Below are 20,398 nucleotides of genomic sequence, written 5' to 3' on the forward strand. Positions count from 1 at the left end.
ATAAAAGGTGTTGCGACAGCCCCGTGCCTCCATTTTTAGTTTTTTACGACTTTTGTTTGACCAGTTAGCAGAATTTTTTGACGTTTGGAGATGAAAGCATTTATTTTTTCATCTTTGGACTGTTATAAAATGTGTCATGACAGGATCTTCCAAAAGACAATATATTTTGACCAGAAATGCCTCCATTTATAGTCTTACGCGATCTTTATTGTTCTAATTAGCAGTAACAAAACTCATTTTTCACCTGTAGGTCATTTAGAGATAAAATTATTTTGAATTTACTACTTTTTGATATTTTAGTATGTGCTGCATGTGACGCTGGTGTTGTAGGAATTTTTTCCTCGTTCAAAAAGTGTTAACATGATCTAAACGAATCAGCCAACAATTTTTACTAGCCTTCAAATTGATGTATTAATAAAATATTGCTTGGTCTCTCCTCGTATGCTTTCCCTAGCTCTAAAGCTGGTAAATTATTAAATTTAAATAATTAGTACTTGTTTTAGTAATTAGTGATAATTTATTGATTAATTAATGAATCCCAAGTTAAATACTGCAATCGATTTGAATCTTTTATTCAGACTCTATCTAGTTTTGTACATATTACGCCGAATCCAACTTCACAGCCCTGATTTCGAATGCCAAATTTCGAATTGAAACGCGTCTCCATTTCGCCGATGCGTCCAATTTGCATGTATGTCGATTCTCCCACTTGTTGCCTACCGTCTGCAAACTGACGATATGAAACCGGTAAACAAGTCTCAGTTGAAGCCGAACTTGCAGATTAGCGTGGCGGATTTGCAGAATTTGCCAAGAGAAGATACGCTTTTAGAATATTTTTTATTCGTATAATGGTAGGGTCTGATACCATGGGAAGTCTATCATGAAACAAATTGCTTAGTAACGATGTCAACAAATGGTGAGACAAGTAAATGGCTCACTTCGTAATGGTAGTTTAGGGTAACGTATCTGTTACTGCCACTACGTTTTCTCCAATGCTATCTACCACCAGATAATTAAGTTTTTCTTATCGTTTCACACGGACAAGCAGATACGGCTTTGTTTATGATAATTTTGTTTATCATATAATTTGTTTTTATTATTTCAATAATATCATATTTGAATATTTATCATATAATTTGAATAATTTGTTTTTGTTATTTGTTTATACTCCTGTCTCCTATGTTAGTTTTTTTCTGTGGAAAATCAACAATAATATATTAACAAGGCTACGGCTAAATTTACAAAACCAATTTTTGCAAGAATTTATAAACAAAAGTTAGCGGCAAAAATTAATCTAAATGCACATCATGATATTTTTGTACACAAATGGATAGCCTTATAAAAAAGTTCATAAGTCAAACTTTAAGCCACCCTAGCCAAGTGGGTGGCATTACTACGCGTCGCAAGACATTCATTTTCCGTTTCTAAATCAAACTAGTGGTAAATTAACAATAATCTATTAAGAAGGCCATTGCTAAATTTACAACGTCAATTTTTATAAGCATTTATAAACGCAAGTTGGCCAAAAGAAATTAAACTAATTGCACATTATGGTATTTTCGTATACAAATGAATAGTCTAATAAAAAGTTAGCTAAGTCAAATTTGAGCCACCCAAGCTGAGTGGGTGGCACACTGGACTTTCAACCCTATGTCCTTCGGGATGTGGTTTAGAGTACTGGTGTTGCCAATCTTGAATGTGATGTGGGACCAGGGTCAATGGTGTGAGTCTTCAAGCTCAACCACCTGGGGTGTGGAGGCAATGGGCATATGAAGTCTGAGCCTCAATCCAGTTGAGTCTGCTCCGCCACAAATTATAAGTCAAACATTGTAGTTAAGCTTTATAAAGAAAAGAATATATACTGCGAAAACTGAAGAAAAGAATATTATAATGAAAAGAATATATACTGCGATTTACGTAACCGTGCAAATTATGCAAAATTACTGTGAAGCAGTAAGTGTGAAACATTACTGTGAAGCAGTGAGTTCAGGAATGAATGAGTCCGTTGATTTTGAATTAAAATCCTGTAGTTGCGGGCGTAAAGCCATGGCTAATTGTAGAAAAAGCCAAGACAGACAGTCCTAGTGAGTTATAGGCAAAATCTGGCATAAGCCCTTTTTAGGATTGTATAAAAATGATGCCATTGCACTTGTTAATAGATAAGTCTGTCATCCATCCGTCCATACGTCATTCCTAGGGCAGAAATAAGGTGGATAGTCAAAGATAAAGAATCAATTCAAAAAAACTGATGTTTGGGCCAAGAGAATTATTGTGAATATTCATTGGCTAGTGTTTCTTTTTTTGCTTGCCTTTTATGTGATTTTTGGACATAGTAAACTAGGCCATATCAATTCTATTTTATTTTAAGAAATATGTGGTCTTGTACAAACTTTATCACTTTTCTAATGACCCCTTTGTTTGTAGATGGTGAAGATAAAAAAGAGAAGAAAAACAATAACTGCATTCATTTTATTGAGAACTAAAAACTCACAATATAAACAATGTAAGAAAATGATCTAAATATTCAAAAAAGCAAAAATAAAATATATAATAATATAACAAGGTTGACATCACAATAAAAACCAACAAAGTTTTACTTTCTCCTTTTTTTTGCAGTCAGTAAAAAAAAGCTAAAAATAGGTTGATAAACACGATGAAATCGAAAATAGTTTGGTTACCCACAGTCAAAACAAATTATGTAATATTTCAGTATTTTGACAGAGATGCACAGCTTTTTTGTTATCTCTAGTCTATATATGACGTCTGCAACATTGCTAAATATTCCCTTTTCCATGAGTATCTGTCTAAAACAAAACTTGAGTAATCTAGCAACTAAAATTACTCATTTTTTTATAACTTAATTATATTTTCTTAAACATAATTCGGTTCAAAATGGCACGCTTGTGACAAGCTTAAATCAAAGATTTGCCATACCATTGCCCTCTTTTGCAAGAACCCCTTCAAAATTTCTGCTGGGGGGAGGATTCCCCAATGGGATAATTTCCATGGGAGAGGTTTCCGGGGGGAGGACATTTCAGGGGAAAATTACCAGAAATATAAAATCGAAAACAGTTCAGTTACCCAGAATCAAAACACATTATGAAAAATGTCAATATCTTGACAGTAGTCAATATCTCACAGTATGTTTATTATCTCAGGACTATCGATGAGTCTGCAACATTAAACTTCGGCTAAATATATTATTTTCCATCTGCATCTGTTTAAAACACAACATGAACAATCTTTACGTTGAAAAAAAAAACACAAAAAAATAAGCTGAAAATCGACGAAAAATTCCCATTTCTGGTAATCCTACATGAAGCTTTCCCCTGCGAAGGAAGAATATAATAACAATCTGGATTCCCCATTCAATTTATGATTCCTCATCTATTTGCAAATGTAATCTTTCCTACCATGATAACTACTCTCCTTCCCCCGTTGATAGGATTGACACTCTAAAATAGTAACAAGTAACTGGTTAAAGGACTTAACTGGTAAGCTATAAAATTTATCAATTCTCGTAAAATTCTGCTTTGTTACAAGAGCATTAAAATGCCTTTTTTGCTGGTTTTTGCGAATCTGGAAACACTAGGAAATACATGTCTACCTACCCGCCCTATAATTGCCTCTTTATTCTCTTCTTAAAACAATTGTATTCATTGTGGGTATTATACACCTTTACCCCCTGTTATGGCCAATTTTTTTATTGCATTTAAGCTGACTGTTGCATCAGAATTAAAGTCGATGTCACTCATTGGCTTGTTTGGCAGCGGTAACTCCTTATAAGCCCTTAATGATTCACCACAAAAATCAATTTGACCCTCTAATATAGCCATAAGTGATGGGTTAAAATACTCAGCTCGTAGGTCATACAACTGTTTTGACTCTCGTAATAGCCTAGTATTACAGGTGAGGAACGCGTTTTGTTGAATCTGGTAGTTCTTTTTTGCCTGTTCTAGCTTGACGTAATTCGAGCCGGTTCGGTCTTTTTTCGACAGCTTATCTATTTCTGCTTTGGTTTCTTGGCACTTCTTCAAAAGCTGGTTGCGTTTTATATACTCCTGTTGGAGGTTGCTGAACTCCTTTCTGAATCGTTTCATTGGTTCTATAGCGCATTTTGAATTAATCCTTGATAGATCGTTCGCCTTCTCAGATATCTGAAAAAAATCATGACTAAGTCACTCTTAATTACTATAATGCAAAGGCTCCCAACCACTGTTAGACGTCCTCTTTGGGGTATGAGAGAAGTTTATTTAGGCTATTTTTCAAAAAATGTAAACGGAATTACCTAAAACGGCATTTATTGTTGCCGTTACGCCTAAGGGTCGCACCTCACACTTTCAAACTTCTGAAAGAATTGCTAAAAACCGTTTTCTGAACTGCGTTTAAAGGGAGGATCGGCAATGGGTGTTCAGTCACACTTTGGTCTCCTGACCTGAACAGTTTTTGACAATTAATTCAGATTTGCGAAAACGTCAGATACGACACTTGTGCATAACAGCAACGGCACGTAAGCAAGGGCGTATCCAGAATGTTAAACTCGGAGAAGGGAGTCACAAAGAAACCGAAAAACATCAAATATTTGGGCGGGAGGGGGGGGGGTTCAAAACCAGTAGCCACAGTACACGCTGCTAGACGAACCTTCTGGGGTATGCGATAAATTTATTTGGGCTTTTTTCTGTTCCTTTTGACAACAGCGGAGCCAATAGTTTTTAGCAATTACCTCAGATGTGTGAAGATGTAAGGTACGACACTTGGGCGTAACAGCGACGACATGTAAGCAAGGGCTTTTTCAGATTTTTTTTTTTTTTTGGGGGGGGGGGTTCACAAAAAAAAACTTAAAAAAACACATCAAAAATTAGGGTAGGGGGGCTCAAACCCGGTAACCCCTGGATATGGTCTTGTATATAAGGGAATACTTTAGTAAAAATATTCCTTTCTGAACCGTATCACTGTAACTATGACTCATTTTAAACTGATTTTTGAGAGGTTCTCAATCCTGTCCCTCGCCTACATTTTTTTTTTCTATTCTACATAAGTACAACGTATATGGTGAGTGCCTTTCATAAAAGGCCTAAACACTTGATTTATACTATTTTGAGTGATAATGTGTAATATTTAATAAGCCAGTAGTAATATTTAACGACTTACATATTCTAAGATATGGATTATTGTTACAACTTTTCCATACTAGATAAGACTTTTTAAAAAATGAGTGAAAATCAAAGACTAGTTTTGAAAGATTTATATAAATGTGGAGTATTTCAAAGGAATGTATTAGCATAATTTACTAAAAATAAATAACTTACTAAAGCCTTTAGAGGACAGGGAAAACTTTTTTTAGGGAGACGTAGAAAAAAATTTATATATATTTTTATACTTTAAAAATTAGAAATGATGAAAACAAAGCTGTAACCGTGAAGGATGCCATTAAATGCCATTAACTCACACTTGGTCATGTAACAGATAAACAAAAATCTAACGAGACCAATCTGAGGTGGGAATTGGACGTTTCCTGTGTCTCCTACTATTCACTTTTGATACCGATCAAGTTATGAAGCCCGCCCTGTATTCTGCTTGTAGAGTAAAAGTTTGTCTCGATTTTTTTAATTTAAGATTTTGAGTCAATCAGTATTGTTATCCCTGTTTCAACAATAAGAGTACAAAAACTAGGCGTCAAAAAGCAACTACAACAAATACTAAAAAAAGCACTAGTATCTACTACACACGCTTCAGTCGCAACATTTTTTTCATGTAAACTCTCCGTTTCTCTGTGATTACATTTGGTCAAGTATAAACGTTATTTGACTACATATTTGAACAAATGAGAGTCGCTACGAACGCAAGCACAGGATAGATAGGTCTTATAAGCATTAAGTAAAAAATAAATGTTCTCAAATAAAAGACAACGTTAAAATATGAAATTTAGGGAGATATAGAAAAAAAATTTATATTTTTATACTTTTAAAATTAGAAATGATGAAAACAAAGCTATAACCGTGGAGGAGTATATACTGGTTTTAGATGCAATGTAAGACATTAAATAGAAACTTGGTCATGTAACAGATAAACAAAAATCTAACGAGATCAATCTGGGGTGGGAATTCGACGTTTCCTGTTTCTCCTACTGTTCACTTTTGATACTGATCAAGTTATGATCAGCCCGCCTTGTATTCTGCTTGTAGCGTAGTCTCGATTTTTTTAAATAAAAGATCTTGAATCAGTCAGTAATGTTATCCCTGTTTCAACAATAAGAGTACAAAAAACTAGTCATCAAAAAGCAACTACAAATACTAAAAAAAAGCACTAGTATCAACTACACACGCTTCAGTCGCAGCATTTTTTCAGGTAAACTCTCCGTTTCATTGTGATTACATTCGGTCAACTACAAACGATATTTGATTATATATTTGAATCAATGAGAGTCGCTACGAACGCAAGCACAGGACTCGAATGAATGAGAAATTGAAAAATCTTCGCTAAGATCATATGATAGGTCTTATAAGCATTAAGTAAAAAATAAATGTTCTCAAATAAAAGACAACGTTAAAATATGAAACAATGATAAAGTATCCTATGTATGATGGTTGTCCATCCCAATATTCCAATTCTTTAAGCCAAAGTGGATTTAAACTACAAATGAATTTCCAGGTAATAATTTTCCAAATTTAGGAAGCTAAGGTTGTCTTCTTAAGAATCTTGCTAACAGGGGATAAACACATCCTTTTCACCTCTCTGAAGTCAAGCAAACGAAAGTATTTTTTTTTTTTTTTAGACTCGAGATTTATTGCCAAAACAGGGTAGCTGTTATCCCCTCAGTTCCAATATTAAATTTTTAGTCAAGAAGGTAAATTCCGCCACTCCATATTTGTCTACAAGACCCTTTATTAAAACGATGATAGATGGGTTCAAGTCCCTTTTTGAGACTTCAGCCCAAATCCATCCCCCCTCCCACTTTTCGTTCTATGACCTGTTGGGTACAGTTTGTTCTCCCTCCAAGATTCCACAACCACCAATTGGATATAATCACCCCTGGTGAAAAAAAAAGTTCAATAATCTGTGATCATCCTTCTCAGAAAAATGAAAAAAAAATGGAGGTAGTGGCTACAAAGCTCCATTCTGGGGTCCTCAGACATATTTAATTTTATGACGTATTTCATCAGTTCAATAGGTTTACAATCCTATAGCGCGTTTGCCACCTTTTCTTTTCTTTAAATTATCTATATTTCTAATCCCTATTAATAGGTACTAAAATAAATAGGTACTTATTAGAATTTGGAGAGGACTAATAACCCCTTTTGTTAGGTACTAATAAACAACATTTATTTCACTCAATACTTCTATAACAACACAACTACAATTCGACATTCCAATACTAATATAACACAAAGCAGATCAAACGTCTCACATGTCATTAACTTAAAAGAGTGTAATGATTACGAGAAAAAAAGGTCATATAAATAGGTCACAGCTGGAATAACATAAAAAATCGGCTCTTTTTATGTACATATCGCTTTAAATTTATATTACATAAATTTTTGGCTACAACACTTAAGGGTCGCTTTTTACTTGCCATGTCGGATAGAATTTAGAAAGGTTTTTAAAAGTCAAACACAAAATCTGTATCAGGGGCACATTTTACTACTGCAGGACATTTGAATTAGATTATCAGGCTATTCAGCAAAATGACTGCTGTGAGTGCTGCTGTGCTGATCTCTGTTTCCTTCAGCCAGGCTGTGCGAAGGGACGTCGGGGTCAGCAATCCTGTACATGCGCAAACACTTCGTCGGTGCTGGATCTACTAGTGTAGCTTACAAAGTCACGCTAATGAACCCCGCCCTAAACCAAATAATTGGCACACCGGGACTCAAACCCCTATCATGAAGAATACTGGACTGCAAGTCCAGTGTGTTCACTATGCAACTAAAACAAATTCACATGGAAATCTGGTAATTAGAAAAGGCCCCTTGAATTCAGTAAATGTACTGTTGTCTAGTTTTCCCCGGATTAAGACCTAGTCATCCCCTCTTCTGTCTGAAATCCTGATGACAGGGGTTCGAGTCCTGGTGTCGCTGGTTATTTGGTTTGGAACGGGGGTCAATGGTGTGACCTGGTATACTCACCTAGAGTAGACCCAGCTCTAAGTGGGTACCTGGAGAAATCTGGGGAAAACACGGAAAGCGTCGGATGATTTGCCCCCAACCACGCATTGCAATCCCGGTGGAAGGTATCAAACCATGAGATTTATACCTAGGCAACGCAAACCATTGGTCAGCATGTGAAAAAGCTTTTTTGCAAGTTTTTTATCCCCTCATCTTTACTATTACACCTCAGACACATTCATGTCTAATGATAGTCTTCTCGAGAGCTTCTTATACCTGGTTCTTTTTCTTTCTTGTTTTATGCAATCCAGAAAGATGATACTACCTTACCTTTTTGCAAGCTGCATCAAAGCTATGGGACAACTGTTTATGGCCATCTGAGCTATTAGCTAGGCTCTCATTCAGATGTGATGCAAGTTTCATATCTTGGTCACTCAATTTCAAAATACCCTCATTGTAGGTTTTCAATTGTTTACCCAATACTTTTAACTTATCTTCAAGGCTAAAAGGGTGAAAAAAGTAATCAGTTTCAAAGAATATATATATGATTGGTAAATAACCATCAGATTATTTCAGCATTTTCATCAAACAATACTTTTACATGCTCACTTATACACGCATGTAACTACAAACATTTTACGATGTTAAGCCACCTGATGTTAAGACTGACAATTTTACCAAACTGTACTTGAATCCAATTTCAACATACAGGCCCGGATGGAAAAGGTAAGGATTATTCCAATATTTCAATTGGATTATTCCAAGCTGATTGGATTATTCTTTTTTGTGGGGGCTTTATTTTATTTTTATTTATATTCTATTTAAATAAAATATACCTGCATAGTAGTGCACGTACGTGAAGTGTGCATAGTGACTATCCCGATTAAATTCAACGAATTTGACATGAATTTTACAGGTATCAGTTTTCTATATTATATAATACATTATATAATAATAAACACATTAATACATCGCTCTTAGAAATACAAATTTGAAATAAATATATTTTAGTTGTTTTACAATTTGACCCTCATCGTCAAAAACAATTTCCTTTTAATTTCGGAATATTTTTTTTTTCATTTCGGTGGTAACACAGGGCCCTTTCAAATGCGAGGCCCTATTGGACCCAATCGTCCAGTATCCCGCCCTGTCAAAATAAAATAAAACAGAAACCATTATGGTTATGTTCTACTATAACTATACTCTCGTCGCAGCGTTAAGTCACCGGATACCAAGATATCAGTGGGGCTTCTGAACTTTTTTACTCAGCACCGTTTGTAGCAAGCTCATGGCACAGAAAAGCAGCAATTGTTTTCTCAAATACTCAGTGATTCTGAGGATAAAAGTGACTCACATTTTTAAACTGGTTAAATATGTGACTATAGTGTCGTAGAGTTAATAAGGATCTAAAACTGTGTTGTTTGTTCTAAATATACTATGTGATTGCTATGACATCAAACAAGCCTGATCAGGTCAGAAAAACCTCTTTATTTGGAACATCATCTTCTTTTAATGAACGAAAAAAAAACAGAACAAAATTCAGCAAACATATCAAAAAAAGATAGAACGCTTGTTACACCGTATTTTTTTTTTTAAGCTGGAGAGATCATGACTCCTTCCCCAAGAGCTTAATCATTGACTTTTTCGGAATTTACAACCAAAGTTTCAGTTAGATCTTGGTTCCACATACAAATTTTAGAAGTTTATTTTTAAGCAAATTTGATTTTTGATTTTTTTTTTGTGAATAAGTACATCTGGAAGTTTGTAGGTGAATGTAATGTGTATTACTTACTTATACTCCGACACCTACTGGCGTATAGGGCAGCAATGGTTGACCTCCAGACGATCCTGAGCCACTGACCACACCTCATTGAGGGATGATCGTAATACCCTTGTCTCAATTTCAGGAGAACGACCAATGATGATTTGTTTTCTACCAATCCTCCGGAGGCCCGGAGCAATCCAGCACCAAACGTCATATGGAAGTCGTCCTTTTCCCATTCGAGTTGTACGACCCCAATATCATCACCTTCTAAGTCAAACTTCATCGCTTATTTGAGGTTGCTTGGTGATAACTCTGAACCTGGTGTTGGGTACTCTATCACCCCAACAAATCGCAAGTATTGTTTGTAGGCAATTATTCTCAAATCCAAGTAACCTTTTCTCTACAGCTCTAGAAAGACTCCAGTATTCGCATCCATAGTTCAATATGGAGGTTACGTTGCTGTTAAACAGACACAGTTTCAACTTAAGAAAATACTTGCTAAATCTTCGATTATTATTTAATTGAGAGAATATTGCACCTGCATATATAATTCGAAGGATGATCTCTCTGTCCCACCTGCCGTTTTGGGTTAGTGTACTTCCTAGATACTTGATTTCACTGGCTTCGTCGAATTTCTGTTTCCCCAAGCTTAAGACCATCAGCTAGCGAAGTGATTACACCTATTAGCTATGGAAGTGAAACATAAAAACTGCCTTGGTCTTATTCACATTAACTTGCTGGGCTGTTTGGGAGGCTTTTGAAGCTAGCTCCTTAATATTCTGCATATCTCCTCTTCATATCTTGCATATGAAGCTCCTCTGCTCCTCTGCATAGATATAGCTCCTCTGCATATCTCCTGTGAAATGAGTAACAAGAACCATGTCGTTGGCAAAGTCGCAATCATAAATTTGTCTATGTGGGTTCAACTGTGCTCCGCCACAGAAGTTTCAAGAACTCAGAGTGAAGTCGATAATCATAGCAATTAAGATTGGGGACCTCACACCATGACCTCACTCGGCATGCTGACCTCACACCAGAGTAAACAGAGAACTATTTACAACTTTTCCTGGAACTCCTTAAAACCAAAGAATTTTCCAGATTGCTCCACGATGGACTGAATCAAAAGCTTTCAAAAAGTCTATAAAACAAAGATGATCTGTACCTGCTATTCATTCGATTTTTCAAGCAATACCCAAAGGGTGAAGATAAGGTCAAAACACGGCCGACTTGGCCGAAAACCATGTTGTTCATCTCTTACCACAGAATCTACTTGTTCTTGAAATTTATCTAATATTATTTGACAGAGAACCTTACTTCCAACTGTCTGGAGCGTTAATGCGAACCTTTACGGTAAAATCAAACAAATGATCAGAATTTGGTAACAGGCTCCTCAGAATGAAATATTTTAATAAAATAAAGATAGTACCATTAGATTCCATATGTTGTACCCTGTTCAAATATCACATTCACCTTTCTGACAATGCACCCTCTCCCTGATAGTCTCATATTTAGTCTTAGGATATATAACAAAATAACTAAAATAACAGAATTCTTACTTTATAATACATAACATGTTTCAACTATTCCAAGTATCATATTTCCTTCTACTGTTATCCACATTCTTAAATCATTTCAAATAATATTTTATCACAGTCCCATTTTAAACTAGTACTACTACAACTAGTAACTCACTGCAGCACCAAGCCGCCTGAGGCCAACACAGCTAGGCACGCTCCTTCTCTATCCCAATCTATTCAGAGCCTCCCTTTTTTCACCCTCCCAGGAAGTTCCCGTTTCCTTTAAATCTTTCTTTATTACATCCTCCCACACCATACGAGGACGAATTAATTTCCGTTTAGTCCTAGACGGTTGGCCGAAAAGGACAATCTTTGGCAAACTGTCATTCTTCATCCGCAGAACGTGCCCTTGCCAACTCAACCTTTCTTTCATTATACCCCTAGAAAGCAGGATTGAACCACATTTTTGCACAGCCCACTGTTTGAAATACGGTCATCTGGGTCCCCAGAACAATCCATAGGCACTTTCTCTGAAAAACATCTAGTAAATCTTCATCCGCTTTTTGGAGTGCCCATGCTTCAGAGCCATATTCGACTGCTGTCATCACTGTACCTTCCAATATTTTAATCTTGGTCTGCAGACATATCTTTCTATTCTTCCAAACTTTATTTTTTTACTGTGAGAAAACACCCTGAGCCTCGGCTATTCTACTTTTAACATCTTCACTGCTCCTGCCACCTTTACTAATAATACCACCAAGGTAAGTGAAGCTGCCCACCGGATCAATTTTTTCGTTACCCAACGTCACCTTTTCATCTTCACTTATTCCTAGCCTTGGTGACTTAGTTTTCTTAACATTAATTTTCAAACCTATTCTAGCACCGTGAACTTGCAAAACCTCTAAAAGTTCATTTATTTTGCTCACACCTTCATCTAGGATGCTTAAATCATCAGCTAAATCTAAGCCCAAGAGTTTTTCCTCCCCATTTTATTCCGTGGTCTCCCATTTCCTTTCCTGCGCTCCTTAAGACAAAATCCACCAAAATAATACATATAAAGAAGGATAGAACACATCCCTGCTTCGCTCCTGATTTAGTACAAAACCAACTGCTAACCTCATTTCCTATTTTAACTTCAGCAGTTTTATTTTAATACATAGCACTAATCACTTCAATGTATTTTTCTGGTATACCATACAAGGATAAGACCTTCTATCAACCGAATCAAACGCTTGCTTATAATCTATAAAACTAAGCACAACTAAGGCACTTTTCAATTATTAACCTCAGAGTGAAAACTTGGTCGACACATCCTTTACCTTTCCTAAAACTGCACTGTTTTTCTCTTAAAACTTTATCTACTGCATCCGTCAGTCTAAAAAGTATCTTATTACTAAGTAATTTGCCACCAACAGACACTAGACTAATGCCACAATAATTATGGCACTCACTCTTATCACATTTCTTATATAGTGATTTAATTAAGGTTTTCCTAAAATTGTTAGGTATTTCCCTTTTTTCAAAAATCATATTCATAATCTTCAGTAACTTATTTCTAACCTCAGAGCCACCATATTTAAGAAACTCATTTACCACACTATCAACACCTGGAGCCTTATTATTTTTTAATCTTTTTAGTACTGTTACTAAGTCTTCCTCACAAAACAAATCTTCCTTCACATCCAAGGTGTCACAAACTTTTTCATTTTCCTCTATATCTTTTCCTATAACTGTGTTTCGGTTTAGAACATTCTCAAAATGTTTCACCCATCTCTCTTCAATTCTTTCCTTATAGTGATTAGGAAAGAGCTGAATCTACCAGATCCTTGGGAATTTTATCCATGGCCTCCATACCACCTTAATCCATATTTTTTTAATACTTTCTCCACTTTCTTTACATTCCTTTTGTTTTCATATGATCTATCACTCAGATAATTCTTGTGCAAACCCCTTCTCCTCTCTATTAAACATAAAGCTTTTTAACTAATATTCCTAGCTGCAGTCTTAACTTTCTCCCCTAAGACACCATCAGCAACTTCACAAATTGTTTTTCTCAAATCATTCCCACCCTCTTTGACATTGTCAAGTTTTAAACTCTCAAGTTTAGTATTCAACTGTTGCTTGAAAGTTTCTCACAAAATTGCAAAAGCCTATGGCCATTGCTGTTTTCTTTTCCACACAAAATTTACCTAGGCTAGGATACCATCTATCCCTATTTCTACCGACCTGGGCGTTAAAATCTCCTAATAAAAACACCATATTTCTACCTGTGGCCCTGTCTATTTGCTATGTAACTGTAGGTAAAATTCATCTGAGTCACTAGTATCTCCATCAATTGGTTCAACAGGGGCATATACTACTATAACCGATACACCGAACTTTTTAGTCATTAAAATGAGCAATTATTATTCTATTATTAATACCTTTCCAGCCTAAACAAGACTTAGCAGCTCATTAGCAAGCTTCCTTATTCATCATGAGCCCTACTCCCTGTCTTTGTACCCGACCCTTCCTGCCTGAGTTAAAAAATTCTATATCACCTAATTTCATACTTCCTAACCTGGGATATGGGTTTTAAAAACTCCCTAATAAGTCCAGTTCAAATCGTCTTAATTCGTCAGTCAAACTGTTAATATGATAGTCATTTTTAACTTATGTAAAATTCCAAGTTTGAATTTTCATATTCTTTAAATCATTGAAATTAAATCATATAATGTTCTTTAAACCATATTAGTCACTATTGCAAAACTGAACTTCATTAAGTCAAAACTGGAAATATATTATTAAGGCTAAACAAGGGAACCATCAGGAGTGGGTAGGATATATTTTCAGTAGTGAGAATAAGATATACAAAAAGAGCATAAAATAAGGATTCTATTGGTGCTACTTTTAGTTTGTAAAGTTGTTTCCTTTTGAAGATCCTGTAGCATAGAACGTTAATCGGAATTTTTCTCCAGAGTTTCTATGGAAATTTTTTTCCAGATTCCCAAGTTCTACCACTTTCAGAAAATACTTGTTAAAAACTTGATCTCTGCAATAACAATCGAATTTGGACTACAGTAAATTTCCTAACACTATTAGCTAATAAACACAAAAAAAATATCTCAATTCGGCAAAAAATAAATAAATGAATAAAAACTTAAAGCAACATCATCACAGAACATAGAGCAAACATAAGTTATCAATACAAAACTTTTAATATACAAGCAATCCTCAAAGAGAAAGTTTCGTCAGGGATGCATATTTTCCTTTTAACCAAGATACAAGAAAAAATCCGTAGCTTTGATGGTTATTATTGTAAGCACCCATTTGGGGGAGGGGAGAACATGAAGACGCACACCTTTCCTCTTTTTTACTTAGAGGAGGAAGGTCCTTTAGCTCAATATTTTGGAGAGGGTGGTGCTCCCCCAACCAGTCCTTCTATGAAATTAATGATTTTCAACTGAGAAAAACATACCTTGACAATTTTAGGAAATAGACTTCAATTTCTCTTGACTCTTGAAGTTGGCAAAAGCCATCTGCAGATAGTGGTGCTGTTGTTAACTTTTTTGACGTGGTAAGCCTGGGGAGAAAGAATGTGGACACTAGTATTTGTGCAGCAACCAATCAAATATAACCAGAGATTCTGAAAAATCACTATTTTTCTACAAACAATATTACCATCAAATTACTAGTTGTTCCAAAGTGGATGTCATGAATGAACCAGATGTCAGCACCTTAAAAACTCGGAATGAAAAAACGCTGAAAACTTAGAAATTTAGTGGCATGCAGGACACCAAAAGCAAGCAGCATACTAATAGCAGGTGCATTATCTTGTAGCGGTTTACTATACTGTACACATTTTATTAATTTTCAAGACACTCTGACTAATGCTGCAGCTAGTAATCACTGTCTCAGTCTAACATCTATCTAGGGCTTCCTCTGTCAACAAATTATTTTGGTGGTTTTATTTTTCAAGAAGATTACTAAAGACATAATTATTAAAACTACTGAATTTAGGACATCATACAACTAATACAAATAATAAAGTTTAAAACTTGACCACTTCATAATGGCAACATATAAACATATTTTGAATTCTCAAATGAAAATTTCTATAGAACTTTATATATAGTATGTAAAATCAGAGGCAGTTCCATAGGGCTGCCCAAGTAAAAAGCTGTGTGCATTCCATGTATTATTAGTTTATATTTCTTCCTCAATCATGTCATATTGAACCTGTGGTTGCATAAAAGAGAGAGTGGGGGGGGGGTGCATAAAATAGAGAGGGGCAGAGCCATTCAAGGGGGAGACAGCTACCCTAGGCGTCATGGCTATGGGGGGAGGAGGGGGGGGGTTCACGTCTTGGGGTTGCCCATTTTGATGAATTTTTTCACTTTGATTCATTTTTTTGCTTATAGTTGAGCCTGAAGAGGGTGCTGTAGCTAATTTTTCCCTGGGCACCACCAATCCTAGGAACAGCTCTAGGGGGGTGGACTCTTTTAAATATAAGATTAAACTTCTAGTGCTCTTTTTAAGAACTAAAGATAATTGCAGCTGCCTCCAAACTTTTTACTAATCACCCCCCCCCCTCAAGACATCCGATCAAAATTGTAAGATGACACTTTTTGTTCAGAGCAGTTAAAAGATCTCAAAACTATGCCTATGAGGCATCATGAGCCCCACAGCCCCTGGGTCAAGTTTCATATGTAATACAAATTGTTTTCAGGTGGGGCCACTTGTTTCCAGGTGGACCAATACTAGGAACAGCTCGGGGGGGGGGAGCTCTTTTAAATATAACATTAAAGTTCTAGTGCTCTTTTTAAGAACCAAAGATAATTGCAGCTGCCTCCATAACTTTTTACTAATGACCCCCCCCCCTCAAGACATCTGATCAAAATTGTAAGATGACACTTTTTGTTCAGAGTAGTTAAAAGATATCAAAACTATGCCTATGAAGTAACATGAACCCCACAGCCCCTGGGTCAAGTTTCATATGTGATACAAATTGTTTTCAGGTGGGGCCACTTGTTTCCAGGTGGACCTTATGTTGGAAAAGGGTACTCAGTAGCTTAGAAATTTCAAGGGGTACTTGTTAATTAAACTAAACACACTTAAGAATTATGCTTAGGTTGAATCCCAGAAACCGGTTTCATAGCCATAAAGACAAGTGATGTATGACAGAATGCATTGGACTTAAAAAATTTGGGCTATATATTTGCACATTAAGGGAGGGGGGTTGTAAAGTATTTGGAAAGCATGAAGTTAAAAAACAATTCTTACTTTGTAATGTGCAGAATAATTGTAGCTAACACATTTTGAATGCAGACCTGCCATACTTAAACCTAACATAACCTAAGCATAATTCTTCAGGGTGTTTCATTTAATTATCAAGTACCCTTCAGGGATTATTCTCTATGTCAAAAACTTTCTTCCTGTGCCAATTTTAAACTCAAAGCCACAAGCCCTTGGGCCAAAAAGAACCTAAATTACATTAAACTGTCAACAAATTACATTAAATTAAAAAAATTACATTAAATTACATTAAATTGTAATTAAATTAATTAATTACAATTAAATTACATTAAATTAAGTCCAACAAAAAAAAATACTCTTGCACAGTTGCTAGTCAGTGATGGGCAGCCTCAACATCTCCAGTACCTGCAATCCAGAGCTGTGACATAACACATTTTCTAATATTATTTTAAAAATATGAAGGCCAACAACACTTTTAACACCATTTGGAACTTTGTATTAATTCTTTGGACCCTGGACATAAAAAACAATTTTGATCGAGATGAGTGTGTTATTGGTATTCTAATATCATTAGCCTCTCTTGTATTATAACAATGGCATTACTAGAAACAAACATATTAGCAAAGCACATCTAAATGTAATTATTCAAACTTAAATGCATAAACTAAAGGCCTTTTTTCGCGTCAACCAGCTGGTTTAACCAATGACAGCTTTGGTTTAACCAGCTTGTATGGTTAACGCAAAAACGGAAAAAATTACATATGGTTGAGCTCAAACAAAACTGGTTCGCGAAAACACTTTTTGCTTGTCGGTTTGGGCAAAAAATTTCAAACATAAAACATCCGTATAGTGTTAAGAGTGTCATTCTATTATAATTAAATGATTTAGCACTGGCTTAATTTCCTCCGGATTTGACATATTTCACATTAGTTTGAGGTCAGAGAGAATTGAAAAATGATCTAGCATACTCTCTGGTATATTTGGAGAGAAAGGAAGGGTCTGAATTAGTGGAATCTTGGGTTAAATTGTTCAGGTAATATATTGGAAAATGTTGTATTCATACTGTAAAAGCAAAATTATCTATTAAAAAGTCCTAAGTGATAAGACTTTAGCTTTGTTGAGCTACCCTAAACAGAGGATAAAATTCTAGTTTGACTTCTTTTTGTTTTGATTTGGAATTCTACTAGCCTACCAGGCTATAGATTAAATTTCCAGTCAAATTCCAGTTTAGCTACTTTTTGCTATCTTTGATTGGGGTTATGTTAGGTGAATGAAACTTTCAGTGATTAATCCATAGCTAAAAACATACTCTGAGAAGCTATTGCTAAGCTTATGTGATTACCCTCTTCTGTTTTTAAATCTTGGAATTTTGCATACTGGACTGGTCTGTAACTATTAAAATTATGGTAAAACAACATCTTACCTTAATTTTCAGCTAGCAGTTTCTGTTTCTCTGGTTTTAGCTCTGAAAATGCAATTCTTGTTATTTGAGTAGAATTTTAAGCCATATCAGTGTTTCGTATTTAAATATAGGGAAATGTATATCCTGAAAGTTTCCAAATCTTGGAAACTTCATAAATTGAAATTGAGCAACGTTAGGACACTAAAAATGTTTTTTTTCTTGTCATTTAAGTAGAAGATTTATTTTGCAAGGGTTTCACTTTTATAACACAAGCATTTCTAAGGGTGTGGACCAAATATTGAGATTTCCAACTGTCATCATCACTAACCAGCAATTCTATGGGATTTAATCCTTATTTCATTAGACAATGTGATTTAAGGTAATTTAAGGCAAACGTTTTTAAGAGAGAGAAAGAGTAGAGTTAGATGCTCCAAAATACTTTCCCATGATATAGTTTAGTCTCTAGACCCATCCCTAAAAGTTTCATTTTCCTAACCTAAACCTTTTTCAAGATAATACAAATTTATCTAAAATAGAATTTTACCAAACAGAAGTTTAACCTAATAATTTGTAATAACATATTGTTCAGGCTAGCCTTTGCAATCCCTACAAATTTTGGCTCTTCACAATAAAGCACTATTACAGGCTTAGCCTAACAAAAGAAAGTAGCAAACTGCTTAATCTTAATAAAAAATAATCCAAAGGACTTTATATTTCTTCAATACAAAATATATATTAATTTTTGTTTTCAGTAGAATACTAGTTAAGTATAAACCAGCAAATGTTTAAGAATTTTTTGAGGGGGGACAGCTGCCTAAAATTAATAAAATATTTCTGATAAGCACAAAAATATAACAAATTAAGCTAAACTAGGAAAATAGTTTTTTTCTCACTGAACAGTTACCATAACACATAATGTTTTGTAAGATTTTTGCAGTACTTGTGCATTATAGCCACCACATTCAAGTTCTATTGAGAAGTTTAGTTTGGCTAATGTTAATGACAAAAAATAAAATATGATGAATATATAAAACTTTATCAACAAAATTATGAAAACTATAACAAAGAATCCTGGAATTTGTAAATCAGCATCATATCTAAATATATTGTATCTTACATTGTGATAGATTGTTTTAATGCCCTACTGTACAGGGGTAAATATTTAAATTATGTATCATAGGCAATTATCTGAAGAGTAATCTATTAAAAGTCTCCTTCTTTCTTTCTTTCTTTTTTACTGGCTTTCGCCTGTATCCAGTTCCTGATTGCCATATAAATTCCATATTCATAGTTAAATAACATAAGCCTTTGTATATAGACTATACCTTGTTGCTAATTTTTCTGGGCATAGAATGTTTGATTTGGTAAAGCCCTAGAGAAGGACCTGAAGAGAAAGAAACATAATAAAATAAAAATTCATGCTTCATAATTTTTAGAATAATAGCTGGTAACACATTTTATATTCAACTTTGCTCTACTTTACCCCTCAATCCTCCCAATATAAAAATGTATTGCTGAAATTTCCTATTTTCCATTTGTTTTGTCAATCTGTCTCTCTAACTTCATCCCATGTAGCTGTAAATTAAACAAATGTGACAAACAATAACTAGAAAAACAGGTGACAGGAGGTTAAATGCATTGAAAATATGAAATTTGAGCCATATTTCTGCACATTGGGAGGGGGATTGAGATAAAGCATAGCCTAACTTAATGATTTTCTCTTGCTATGTAGGGTAATTGGAAAGTCACTTGAATATCATGCTGTCCTTTTCAGTTTTAGTTGGATAGAAAAAATCCAAATAAAGTCCCCTTTGAAAAGATAGGAGCCACAAAGTGAGATTGTATTTGTCAAAGCTTGGAGGTTTGTCCCTTCTGTCTGTTTAAACAAAACAGAATCTTAATTGAAGCTTTGTTCATTTCTATCTTAAGGGTGCACAACAATTATGATATAAGGTACTTTTCTTTATTCAATTGTCTTCTTTGTTGTCTAAAAGACTTTTTTTTAATCTAGATGTTTCATAAATTGCTCATTTTTACCAGAAGTTCATTTGACCTAATTTGAAATCCCTGGTCTTAAAATTACATTTGACTTTGTTAAAGCTAGGAGACATAGACCTTGTGTTTGTTTAAAGAAAGTGAATAAACATTAGTAATTTGTATTGCACTAAAGCCCTAGGGCCATCACAATTCCAAACAAAAAAGAAACTTCACTTTAGAATATTCAATATTGTCTAACATAACAGAAACAAAGAAAAAAAATTACCAAATTTTACTTCTGCACTCTACTGTCAACATGAGACATTGTCCAAAATTTTAAAATCCTGCAAAACATTCATCCCTCATCACATTCACCAGCCATCTCTCATCAAGCCTACAC

At 34.8% G+C, this 20,398-nt stretch overlaps 1 protein-coding gene across 1 annotated transcript; it reads right to left on the reverse strand.

Annotated features, from left to right (window-relative positions):
* Nucleotides 1-2,455: 2,455 nt before the first annotated feature.
* Nucleotides 2,456-14,990, reverse strand: LOC136038517 (bridging integrator 3 homolog). Its single transcript, XM_065721619.1, has 3 exons — nt 14,842-14,990; nt 8,433-8,604; nt 2,456-4,157 (listed from the first exon to the last, which is right to left on the reverse strand). Exons 2-3 carry the CDS (start codon nt 8,523-8,525, stop codon nt 3,669-3,671), a joined length of 582 nt encoding a protein of 193 aa, XP_065577691.1. The 5' UTR covers nt 8,526-8,604; nt 14,842-14,990; the 3' UTR covers nt 2,456-3,668.
* Between the last annotated feature and the right edge of the window lie 5,408 nt (nt 14,991-20,398).

This window comes from Artemia franciscana, chromosome 18 (assembly GCF_032884065.1).
Source record: "Artemia franciscana chromosome 18, ASM3288406v1, whole genome shotgun sequence".
Classification (NCBI taxonomy): Eukaryota; Metazoa; Arthropoda; class Branchiopoda; order Anostraca; family Artemiidae; genus Artemia; species Artemia franciscana.